Source organism: Thamnophis elegans, chromosome 12 (assembly GCF_009769535.1).
Source record: "Thamnophis elegans isolate rThaEle1 chromosome 12, rThaEle1.pri, whole genome shotgun sequence".
Taxonomy (NCBI): Eukaryota; Metazoa; Chordata; class Lepidosauria; order Squamata; family Colubridae; genus Thamnophis; species Thamnophis elegans.
Window position 1 is genome coordinate 10,056,579 of NC_045552.1, and position 12,477 is coordinate 10,069,055.

At 45.4% G+C, this 12,477-nt stretch overlaps 1 protein-coding gene across 1 annotated transcript in view; it reads left to right on the forward strand.

Annotated features, from left to right (window-relative positions):
• The first annotated feature begins 1,021 nt into the window (after window positions 1–1,021).
• Window positions 1,022–12,477, forward strand: part of GRAMD1A (GRAM domain containing 1A) — a 59,362-nt gene continuing 47,906 nt past the window's right edge. Inside the window, exon 1 of the mRNA XM_032227233.1 lies at window positions 1,022–1,098. Within this exon, the coding sequence (XP_032083124.1) occupies window positions 1,067–1,098 (32 nt within the window). The 5' untranslated portion in view covers window positions 1,022–1,066. The remainder of the gene's footprint in view (window positions 1,099–12,477) is intronic.

Sequence of the window (12,477 nt, forward strand, 5' to 3'; positions counted from 1 at the left end):
TGCGGCTGTGGGGAGCTGACAGGGCGGGTGAGATCCGAGCGGGAAGAGGGCATCGGAGCCCCCCACTCCCCCGGAGTCCTTGGAGATCGCCGGTAGGGCTCGCTCGGCGTCCGCCGGGCTTTTTGGCTTCGCGAGTGGGGTTGGTGGTGGCTTGTCAGCTGGCAGATGGAGGGAGGAAGGGATGGACGGACAAAGGAGCTGCCGGGGGCGAGGGAGAGAGAGAGAGAGGGAGGGAGGGAGAGAAACAGAAAGAGAGGGAGAGGAGGGAGGGAGAGGGGGAGAGAAGGAAGAAGGGAGAGAAACAGAAAGAGAGAGGGAAGGAGGGAGGGAAAGACAGAGAGAGGGGGAGAGAGAGAAGGAGGGAGGGAGAGAAACAGAAAGAGAGAGAGGAGAAGGGAGGGAAAGACAGAGAGGGGAGGGAGAAGAGGAGAGCCAGAGAAGGAGGGAGGGAGAGAAACAGAAAGGGAGGGAGAGAATGAGGGAGGGAGAGGGAGAGAGGGGGAGAGAAGGAAGAAGGGAGAGAAACAGAAAGAGAGAGGGAAGGAGGGAGGGAAAGACAGAGAGAGGGGGAGAGAGAGAAGGAGGGAGGGAGAGAAACAGAAAGAGAGAGAGGAGGAGGGAGGGAAAGACAGAGAGAGGGGGAGAAGAGGAGAGCCAGAGAAGGAGGGAGGGAGAGAAACAGAAAGAGAGAGAGAGAGGAGGGAGAGCGAGGGCTGGTGGAAGGGAGTGCGTGGCATCCTTGAGAACGGCGGCGGTTGTTTTGGAGGGCGGAGGGATGCCACTTCTCTTCCTCTTCCCTCCCTCCCCCCCGGGTTTCGATCTAGCCGCCCGTCTTTTTTCCCCTCTGGGGGCATCGGCGATTCGCTGCCGGTCGCCCTTTGGGTTGTGTGTGGTGTAGCGCCTTTGTTGCGCGGGGGCAAATGCAGGTCTCCGCTCCCGGGTGGGTTGGCGGGCGCGCGCGGGCGCGGCTGAAGGACCCCCGTGGATGATCCTTTTCCAGTCGTGATGTTATATCGAGCCACGCTGCCCATCTCCAAGCCTGCAGGACCAACCAGCTGAAGGGCTGATGGACCTCAATGTCTGGACAACGCCGGAATGGTTGGCTTCAGATTATTCCATTAATCAGTAATAAAACCCGTGTTTGTGTTTGTGTGTGTGTGTGTGAGCGCGCGTGTGCACGTGCTTGTGCGCATTCACACAACTTGCCCAGCCTGGGCTGTTTTTTTAAAACCGGGTTGGCTTTTGGTGGTTTCATATCTTGTGTGAGGCCAGGCTGTTTGGTTAGTTTATGGGTTCCCTATATTTTGAATTATAGCTTGTGTGTATGGGGTAAATGCAGCTTTCCATTCTCTCTCTCTCTCTCTCTCTCTCTCTCTCTCTCTCTGTGTGTGTGTGTGTGTCTCTGTCTCTCTCTGTCTCTGCCTCTCTCTCTGTCTCTCTGTCTCTGTCTCTGTCTCTCTCTCTCTCTCTCTGTGTCTCTGTCTCTCTCTCTCTCTGTCTCTCTGTCTCTCTCTCCCAGTCTTTGAACTGGTTTTTTCCCCCCTGTCCCAATATTGCACAGGCTACTGATGTTCCCTGTTGCTGCCCCCCCCCCTTATCCCCAACCCCCACATAGATAGAGGTTGCAACAGGAAGAATGCCAGCCAGTTCTTGGATTATCTTTGTTGACTTCTGTGCCAGCTAATGTATGAGCAAACATACCATACCATGTGCTTTTGAGGAGATGCTGTACAGTATGTGATTTATTTTTTCTTGCGCTGAAATTGGGGTACCCTTGTATCAGGACAGCCGAACATCCTGTTCTAGTCTGGGGTAGCATGGCTGAGCATCTTTGGCAAAGCTTGGTGGGAATCTTGAAATATATATATATATTTAGCAACTGAAGAAGTTGAATATACAATTGCACAGTAAAGAGATATTCCAGAAGCATTTGGGTTGACTTTTCAGAGCTTCTAATGCCCTTCCATTATATATGTGGGAGAAGAAGATGAGTTCCAAAGCCTTAAAAAGCAGCAAGGGACAAAAAATAAACAAAAAAATGTGATGTACCTTTGGGGAATGTTTAAGGTGCCATAAATATCTTCTTCTTTTTTAAACAGCGTGGACTGTTCTAAAAGTTTTGAGATCCTTATTCAAAACTCTGCAGGCCAGTCACATGATTTTGAATGTGTAAAGGTCATAGTACCTCGGGGATGCCAGTAAATTACTAGTAAAGATTCACACAGCCATTTAAGGATATCAGTTAGAAACGTAGCAACTGTAGCTGCTTATATGGTACATATAAAAATGCTTGGTTTTCTCTTTTGTTCTTGCTTAATTATTTGGTTAATGGCCAGATCATTGTATTCTGAAATACATTTATTAACAGCTAGGTGACGCATGTTGTGTGAACACAAAACTATGTGTTTGTATCTTTGGCCCTGTGGCAAGTAGAAACTTCAGTTAATCTGGGTATAAATCAGTTCAAATTTTCAAGTCCTCAAAAAACAAGGTCATTGAAATCCAGGTACCGACCCATCAGAAATGTCATGTGTTAAGAGAAAGAGGTTATTGGTAATCCATCCTTGTGGGGCGTTATTTTCTGCTCCCAAAGAAATAAATTGGAACCAATTCATCCTCGAGGTTCCTTTCTGACATTACTGGAAAAGATAATTCCCTTCAATTGCATTCTGGGTAATTTTGGGAACTCCAAAGGCCTACTTGTAGGCTTAAACACCCATAGATTCAAACTATGAGGGCAGTCCTTTTGCAAACAATAAATAAATAAAAATTGTTGGCCTATCGGACAAATCAGCCTTTACTAAAACTTAAAATAAGATTTTGCTGGGGTGCTCATTCCTGCATTCCAAGCTGAAATCCCTAAAATAGCTTTAGCAACTTGAATAAGTATGAATTTTGTCTCAGTGATGCAACTAAACATCGATAGGTGTGTTTGGGATGCAGGGAGTTCTCGAGTTAACAACCGTTCGTTCTGCAAAAAAAGTGATTTACAACTGGTCCTCAGACTTCCAACCTTTGTGGTGTTCCCGTGATCACGTGATCAGAATTCAGACTGCGTATTTACGATGATTGCAGAGTCCTGGCGTCATATGTGTGCCATTTCCCAGACAGCTTCCAACAAAGGCAATGAGGAAAGCGGAATCCACTTAATTCACAACCACAAACTCGATTTCATTGAGGGCCGCATCAGGGTTGTGTTTGACCTCTGGGGGCCTGGATGGATGTGGCTGAGGTGGGCGTGGCCAGCTCGACGTCACTTGTGTCGGCGCTCTGCCAGCGAAAACGTGCTCTAAAGCTCCGTTTTCACCTGTGATGGCCTCCTGCAACCCTCTGCCAGTGAAAAGAGAGTTGGGAGTGCCGCCTGCTGTCCATTTTCACTGGCAGAGGCACTGCGGGCAGTCCTTCGCTTTTTCCAGAGCGGCCCAGTGGACCACATCTAAGCACCCCGTGGGCCGGATCTGGCCCCTGGGCCTTGAGTTTGACACCCCTTGCACTATCTGATTCACCTGAACCACTATGGTGACTGAACAAAAAAAGACAATCAAATTGGGCGCATCTCCCTTAGTGGTGACTCTGGTTAGCGACGGAATTTCCGATCCTAATGTACGCAGAGGGCTACCTGTAGATGCAACCTCCTTCTATCTATGAGTCATTTCTGTGGACCCAGGAGAAAATGTTCCAGTAACTCAGCAGCAAGGGCAATGTTGCAGAAAGGTCAGCCTCAGGAAGTGAAGGTCAACAGCCTTTTAAGCATGTTGCCGGCACAGATAATTATGACTGCAGTGAATATGGTTAGAAGGAGAATAGGTCGGTTCCTTCTTCCTTCCCCTCGCAGTTCCAGTGAAGGCCACATCATCTTTGTTAGCCTGCTTTTGCAAGGAGTTTTGTGGTCTTCTGTTGCCTAGCCAGGAGATTTCTCTGCAATCTTTTGGAAGCTTAGAAAGGAAGTCTGTCTAAGGTACAGGACTCTTTCAGTCTGTCTGTCCCTTTGCAGGTATATGGTCAGAAGGATAATGCTTCAACAATCAGAACAGACAGGGTCAAATTTAGTATGGCAGGAGAGCTATGAGAATAATAATAATAATTTATTAAACATGCATGGTATCCAAATCCCAGGCATTATCAATGATCCAGGTCTGGTCAGAGGCTACAGAGAAAAAGAGATTTCCACTGCAGAAGGGCCATGGTGGCGCAGTGGTTAGAATGCAGTATTGCAGGCTAATTCTGCTGACTGCCGGCTGCCAACAGTTTGGCGGTTCGATTCCCACCAGCGCAAGGTTGACTCAGACTTCTGTCCTTCCGAGGTGGGTAAAATGAGGATCCAGATTGTTGAGGGCAATAGGCTGACTCTATAAACTGCTTAGAGAAGGCTGTAAAACCACTGTGAAGTGGTTCAGCAGAGCGAATCCCTGACGCCGCATAACGGTCCCGTGACTTGTCCCAGCTTCTGCCAACCTAGCAGTTCAAAAGCACGTTAAAAATGCAAGTGGAAAAAATAGGAACCACCTTTGGTGGGAAGGTAACAGTGTTCCGTGCGCCTTAGGCATTTAGTCATGCCGGCCACATGACCACGTAGACGTCTTTGGCTCTTCAGCTTTGAAACAGAGATGGGCACCGCCCCCTTGAGTTGGGAACGACTAGCACATATGTGTGAAGGGAACCTTTACCTTTAGGGAAGGTAAGTGAAAATCACCTCTGATTATATCCATATTCCTTGAATTCTGCTGGTAGGCAGGTGCACGCGTATGCGCATACATGCACAACCTTGTTGTGTTTTGTCACAAAGGAGAAAATACAGATGCCTTCAGGAGGCAGGGCTGAAAGAGACCTTGGAAAAAATTAAGAAGCTCTTTTATGTTTTCCCACATTCAGATGTTGCATCAGACTCTGGCATGAAACATTAAGCGCACCTTTTCAGGTACCTCCGATCTAGCAAATCTTGCTCAACTGCAAATCCTAGAGGCTGTGTTTGGCACAACCAGTGATGTAGGAGGAGAAATTGTCAGGAGTTGGTAGGGCTTAACCTTAAAAATATACAACTATCGTGGCCTGGCATTTGTTCTATGCAATAAGATATACAGGTAGTCCTCTCAAACGACCCCAATTGGGCCCAAAATGTATGTTGCTAAGCGAGACAGCTGTTAGGTGAATTTTGCTCCCTTTTACAATCTTTCTCGCCCCAGTTGTTAAGTGAATAATTAGAGTTGTTAAGTTAGCAAAACGGTTCTTAAGTGAATCTGGCTTCCCCGCTGACTTTGCTGGCCAGAAGGTCGCAAAAGAGGATCACGTGATCCCTGGGACACTGCAACTGTCGTAGATATGAGTCAGTGGCCAAGTGTCTGAATTTTGATCACATGGCTGCAATGGTCATAAGTGTGAAAAATGGCCGTAACTTTGAACTGTCACTAAATGAACTGTTGTAATTCGAGGACTACCTGTATTTTTATTTTATTTTTTATTTTAGATTTTTGGTTGCATGTACCTCCTTCCCCATATTTGGGCTGAGGCTGAGAGTTGCAATTAGGAGCTACCTTAGTAAGTAGAAAGGTGGAGGTATTCCAGCAAAGGTTTCACAGCCACGAGACGATAAAGATACCTCAAATGTCTGTGGAGTGGAAATAATTAGGGCAGTGTTTCTCAACCTTGGCAACTTGAAGATGTCCGGACTTCAACTCCCAGAATTCCCCAGCCAGCATTCGCTGGCTGGGGAATTCTTGGAGTTGAAGTCCGGACATCTTCAAGTTGCCAAGGTTGAGAAACACTGAATTAGGGAGAATGCCTGCCTTCTCTCCCAGCATTGCTTTAGAGAACCAGGGAGACCAGCAGTAGGCTTAACTGGTGTAATTGATTGACAGGCAACTATATAACTGATCCCAGAACTTGGTATTTGGTGGTAGTGTTTACACAGCCTCCTTCCCCAGACCTAGCCTTTACATTTGCACCCACCCCAAATTCAATGAGTTTGAATGTTAGTTATTTAGACGGCTGAACAACTTATTTGCAAATTGTTCCAACTTTGGCTATGTGGTTACTTTGTGGCTCGGTGCATTCTGCAAACTTAATAAACTGGTTAAAGCCTTCAGAAAAGCTGTCAAGACCTGGCTATTCCGGCAGGCCTGGGGCTGTTGACCTCATTGTTGAGGTCCAGCCCCGACTGAAATGAATGTATCTGTGTTGTTGTTTTTTAACTTGTCTATTTTATTTTTATTTTCTTTTGTTTTGTTTTCTTTCCCCTTTCTGTAAGCCGCCTGGAGTCCTCCGGGATTGGGCGGCCTATAAATAAAATTAAACTTGAAACTTGAAATTGGCTGATAAATTAGTAAGTAAGTAAGGATGGAAGGAAGGAAGAAGAAAGAAAGGAAAGAAAGAAGGAGGAAGGAAGAAGGAAAGCAGGAAGGAAGAATGAAAGAAAGGAAGGAAAAGAAAGAAAAAAGAAGAAAGACAAAATCTGAATTCGGATTGAGAACCATTCAGAATCACTTGCATAGTGAGATTGGCAGCATATAAATTTAAATAATAAATAAATCTGTCACTGGTAGCTCATTCCCTATCAATATAGATGTAAAGCTAAGTGTAGTAAGTTGTGAAATGCCTTTCAGCCTAAGTGTAAAGTAATGTCTGCCTCCCAGACATTACTTTAGGCTTAGATTGAAAGGCATTTCACATCTTACTACATGGTTCTCCAACTTGCAGAGACCCTACAGAGTTCTTTGCAATGCCTTCTTTTTTAAAAAACCCACCCTTAATAATGTGTGGTCACCAGTATCTTCAGGATTTCCGTCCATAGATGCAGTTCACTGCATCAAAAGCCATCATTCAGCCAGTTCGCACCTATTCGGGAGAACCGGTTGTTAACTTTCTAAGCAGTTCAGAGAACTGGTTGTTGGAAGAAATCTCCTTTTGTTTTTCCCCACTTTACAGGGCTAATCCTGTAAGGAAGGCAGGAAGGAAACATTCTGGTGTTCTTTCTAGCCTAATCTTTATTTCCCTCCTTACAGAAACTGCCTCTCTGGTTAACCCTTATTACATTGCCACAGCTAAGGCGAAGCGCCCCTCGACCTGAGTGACGTTGAGTTGGCCACGCCCACCCAGTCACATGACCACTGAGCCCCGCCTACCCAGCTCGTCCTTAGGGCAGAGAACCGGCTGTTAAATTATTTGAATCCCACCACTGCATAGATGTAACTCCAATCTATGAAGCTACTTTAAAAGCACGGGGTTGGTTGATCGCTGAGGAAGCTGAAATGTTTTGGCCCCATGCAGTTCTTGGTCTGATTCACCTGAGACCTATCCAGTGATTATAACTGTTGTGATTTCCAAGCATTTTTCAGATTTCAACACCCACTTGGATGGTGGGCTGACTGAGACATGCACTAATTATGCCAGGCTTGGGAACTGCAGAAGACACAAGCCAGCAGGAAGGGTGTGTAGCCGAATAACAATTACTGCTCACTTATCTAAGCCAATATAGAAGCATCACGTAAACAATAAATCATGTTTACTTTTATATTATGCATCGTAATTGCAATCATCTCCGCAGATAAATAGAAAACATTTCAATAATTTCTACGCTGTTTCTCGCTACAGCAAATCACAAAACCTTTTAAGGTAGCCAAAGCATTATTCCAGAAAGCAAACTGCACAAGCGCACCAAAAAAAAGAGAAAGAAATGAAAAGAGGGCATTGTGAAATAAGATACCTACAAGATCAGTGTTTCTCAACCTTAGCAACTTGAAGATGTCTGGACTTCAACTCCCAGAATTCCCCAGCCAGCAAATGCTGGCTGGGGAATTCTGGGAGTTGAAGTCCGGACATCTTCAAGTTGCCAAGGTTGAGAAACACTGTACTAGATGAAAGCAAAATAAGACAGGAGAAAAATGTTTCTTCAAACAATTATTCTGGGAGGAATTTATTTGTTCATTTATTTGTCACATTTGCACGGCTGCCATCTCATGTAGTGACTGAGTGCTGTACATAATAAAATGAGATGTGTAAAAATCATTGAAAGCAACCAAATTAAATTAAAACGATTAAAAAAGATTTTTTTTTTAAAAAAAGGAAAGAACAAATGTCAGAAAAGAACACACAAAAGAGTACATTCATTTAACTTATCTGCTAGCCATCTGGCAGGCTCCAGATATCATGTTCTAAGGGCAAGGCCAAATTAATGGTTGGGTTAGAGATAAGTAAAAGGATACATTTTTAAAGAAATGCTTTCCGCATGCCAGTTTGGTAGCTTGGCAGAAGATCGCTCTGTGACCAGTAGATCCAGGTTTCTACAAAAATCTTGAGCAAATTGGTTGATCTTGAGACCGAATTCCGGAGGTGGCATTTAGCTGGTTCTCTCCAGGACAGGCGAACCTGTAGCGGTGGCTGCAGAAGACTCCGCCCAGCTACCCCGACGTAATGCACAAGCACTGCGCATAAGGCGATGGGCATGCACAGATGAGGCGCGTACTAGCGATGCGAGCATATGTGCTCACTCACATTTACGAACCAGTAGGAAAGTTAAGTGAATCCCACCTCTGGTGAATTCCCGTTTTTTTCAACCACGTTAACTGATGGTTATGAAGATAATGTAGTGCAGGGGTGTCAAACTAAAGGCTTGGGGGTCGGATCCGGCCCACAAGGTGCTTAGATCTGGCCTGCAGGACCCTCCTGGAAACAACGAAGGACTGATCCACGGTGCCTCTGCCAGCGAAAATGGGCTCCTGGGCTCCGTTTTTGGTGCGACAGCCTTCTGCAATCCTCTGCCAGCGAAAACAGAGCCCGGGAGGGGCTGGCAGAGGGTTGCAGGAAGCCGTCCCAGCAGAAAACAGAACCCGGGAGCCCATTTGTGCTGGCTGAGCACTCGGGCCACCACAGGCACTGACACGAGTGATGTCGAGCTGGCCACGCTTACCCCCGCCTCCCAAGGTCAAACACAACCCTGATGCGGCCCTCAATGAAAGTGAGTTTGACACCCCTGATGTAGTGGGTGATGCCATTTCCTTTGCTCAGGACTAAGCAAGCTAAAGTGAGGGCCACGCTTAGTATGTAGGATACAGAGCTACAAAGAAAGAAACGGCTTGCCTCTTAGTGGAAAGTTTTGGGAGGTCTTTGTCTTTTAATAGGAGGATTTTGTTTTGTTTAATATCAGTGTTTACGTCGTATATTTTAGTCTTTATTTTTTGGTGGGTTTTTAGTAATCAGGATCGAAAGAGGTTCTAAGAACCGGAAATAAGAAATGATGATGATGGTGATGATGATGGTGATAATGGTTGAGCTACCAACCAGCCCCAAAGGCTGTGAATCTCACCAAAGATTAACCACATAACAACAACAACAACAACAATAATAACAACAACCCTAGTTGGAACAACTTATATTCTCCAACGTTACCTTAACGATTAACCAAATAACAATAATAATAATAGTAGTAGTAATAGTAGTAGTAATAGTAGTAGTAATAGTAGTAGTAATAGTAGTAGTAATAGTAGTAGTAGTAGTAGTAGTAGTAGTAGTAGTAGTAATAGTAATAATAGTAATAATAATATGTGGAAAAAGAAATCGTGTGTTGTCCCGATTGTAATTGGAGCCCTTGGAGCAATATCTAAAGGGCTACTTCGCTATTTGGAAATTTTAAATTTATCAGACTTGAACATTCTGATTCTACAAAAAAACCACCCTACTTGGAACAGCTTATATCCTCCGATGTTGCCTTAACAGTTCCTAGGTCTTTGGTTAGGACTCACGCTGTTGAGCTACCAACCAGCCCCAAAGGCTGTGAATCTCACCAAAGATTAACCACATACTACTACTACTACTACTACTACTACTACTACTACTACTACTACTACTACTACTGATGATGCTTAAGAAAATCTGTGCATTGACAAAATTTCCATCCGTCAATCACAAAAGGCCATATTGCTTGGATCTGCATGTTATGCATAATGTGTCAGCATATTATGGCAGTTCCTGGGAAAAAACCCGATGCCTTATGACTTAGGATGTCATAATGTATCGATGTAGTATCCATTACATGCAGATCCAAGCAGTGTGTCCTTTTGTAATTGAGGAATGGAGACTTACTCAATGCTTACTCAGGTTTTCTAAGTATTGTCATTATTATTATTTCTCTTTTCCAGTTCTTAAACTTGTTCTGATCCTGATGGTACTAGCCAAAGAATTGGCAGCTGTGATTTCACATTGTTGTGTATTTAATACTTGTGTATTTGTCTATTTTAATAATCATCCCAATAACCAAAATCATAATAAGGCTATTTGGGAAGAGGTCTGTTGTTCCCATTTCCAATCCAAAGTTGTTGAAGGCTATCTGTGGAATGGTTTTTTTTGGGGGGGGGAGGGCAGGCTTGCCAGGCCAGTCCGGGGAAATTAGGAGCAGTGGGCAATGCCATCTTCATTCAGCTGGCCCAGTCTTGTTGGGCTCAGAGGTAGCAGTTACGGCTTCGATCAGAGGGCCCAGGAACAGAAATGGAACTGCGCAATGCACTGAAGGAAGCTTGCAGGATATGCCTTTTGGGAACAATAGCTTGGATCCCCCTCCCTCCCTTTCCCTTCCCTGCATCCAAACGTTGCTGTTTTTTTTCCTATCCAGACACTGGGACCGTAAGATCCCAGCAGATTCTGGGCGAGCAGCCCAAGGAGATGGGCTTGGCCAAATTGATGTCCCTTGAAAAAGCAGAAGTGCACTAAGGATGAGCGATGATCCTTTAAAGCATTCATTTGTGTGCCACACTCCCCCTCCCCACCATATCCTAAAACAGCTGTTCAGTGTAAAATAGCCACCTGCTGTAAGCATTTGTCTGGGAAGGGCAGGAAGGAGGGAAGCGAGAGCTAAACTGAGGGGCTGATGTACACCCAGCCAAAGAGAAGAGCAGGTGGTCTTCAGGCTGCAGCCACCATTTGCTCCGTCTTCGTCTTTCTCTCTTTCTTGCGCTTCTCGGTCTGCAATGATTCGGCTTTCATGCATTTTCCTCCGCTCTCTTTTTTCCTCGCTCTCGTTTGTACCAGGGTGCCAGGCAGATCCCCAGGTGGCCGGTAAGTTGCCTACCAAATTGGGTTTGGGAGGGTGCATGAGCATGATGGAAAACGTGGGGATGCCCTACAACTTCCCACCCTTGAAAGACCAGGTCCTAAGAGAGAAAGGCTGGCCTCGCACGGGTTCCAAAAAGTGTGGGCTTCCATCTTCATCTACCCCTTTCCTCCATCACACCCTGGTCCTAAAGTTGAAGTCCCCAACTCACCCGGTTGTCTGAACTAAAGTGACCTCAAGTCTGGATTCACGGGAGCTGTGAATCTCTTCACCTCCGACCAGCCTAAGCGTCAAGATTGGATTTCTTCAAAATCCAGATTAATAGTTCTCCTTTGGAGACAAAGCATGTCAGAAAGGAAAATGGCAGGGCCGTTTTGAGGGTTCCACCAGAAAACCGCGGACGACAAAATCGCGGTCGACGAAAGCGCGTATGTGACGTCATCACAGCGCGACGAAAAAGATCGAAAAATGTAAAAATAAAACGAAAACCTTACCCTAACCCCCCCAAACCTAACCCTAAACCTAACCCTTAACCTAACCCTAAACCTAACCCTAAACCTAACCCTTAACTTAACGAAAAACCTAACGCTAACCCTTAACCTAACGCTAAACGTAACGCTAACGCTCTAAACCTAACCCTAACCCTTAACCTAACCCTAACCCTAACCCTTAACCTAATGCTTACCTTTATGTGAATCGGCTTGCTGTAATTTAATTTTTATTTCAATTTTTCGATCTTTTTCGTCGCATTGTGATGACGTCACATACGCGATTTCGTCGACCGCGCTTTTGTGGAACGCGGTTTTGACGGGTCACGGTTTTGAGGACGAGTGAGATACCAAGGTAGTAGAGATGGATAATCCTGTCCTTGCATTTGTGTGGGAAATAATGACAATCCCAATTCCAATTTAATAAAATTTGTATGCCGCCCACTCCCTAGGGACTCTGGGTGGCTTACAGACAGATAAAAAACATTTAAAATTTAAAAATAAAGGTACATAATTAAAATTGCACATCATCCATTCAGTGTAGGTGGGGCTGGACATTGATCAACAGCCCCAGGTCTGCTGGAACAGCCAGGTCTTGGTGGCTTTATGGAAGGCCGGGAGAGTGGTAAGGGTCCGGATCTCTACGGGTAGATCGTTCCACAGGGCCGGCACAGCTACAGAGAAGGCTCTCCCCCGGGGAGTCGCCAGCCGGCATTGTCTGGTTGATGGCACCCGGAGGAGGCCCAACCTGTGAGATCTAGTTGGTCGTTGGGAGATATGTGGCCAAATATCCCCAAATCATAATTTTCAAACCAGGCCACTGTAAGTAAAAAAATAAATAAATCTTTCTGGCGCATTAGGTGGCTGGAGAAGAAGGAAGAAGAGAAGAGAGGAGTCTTCCTTCCAGACGTTTTCGTGCTTGTTTCATCAAAGGGTTATTTTTATACCTTA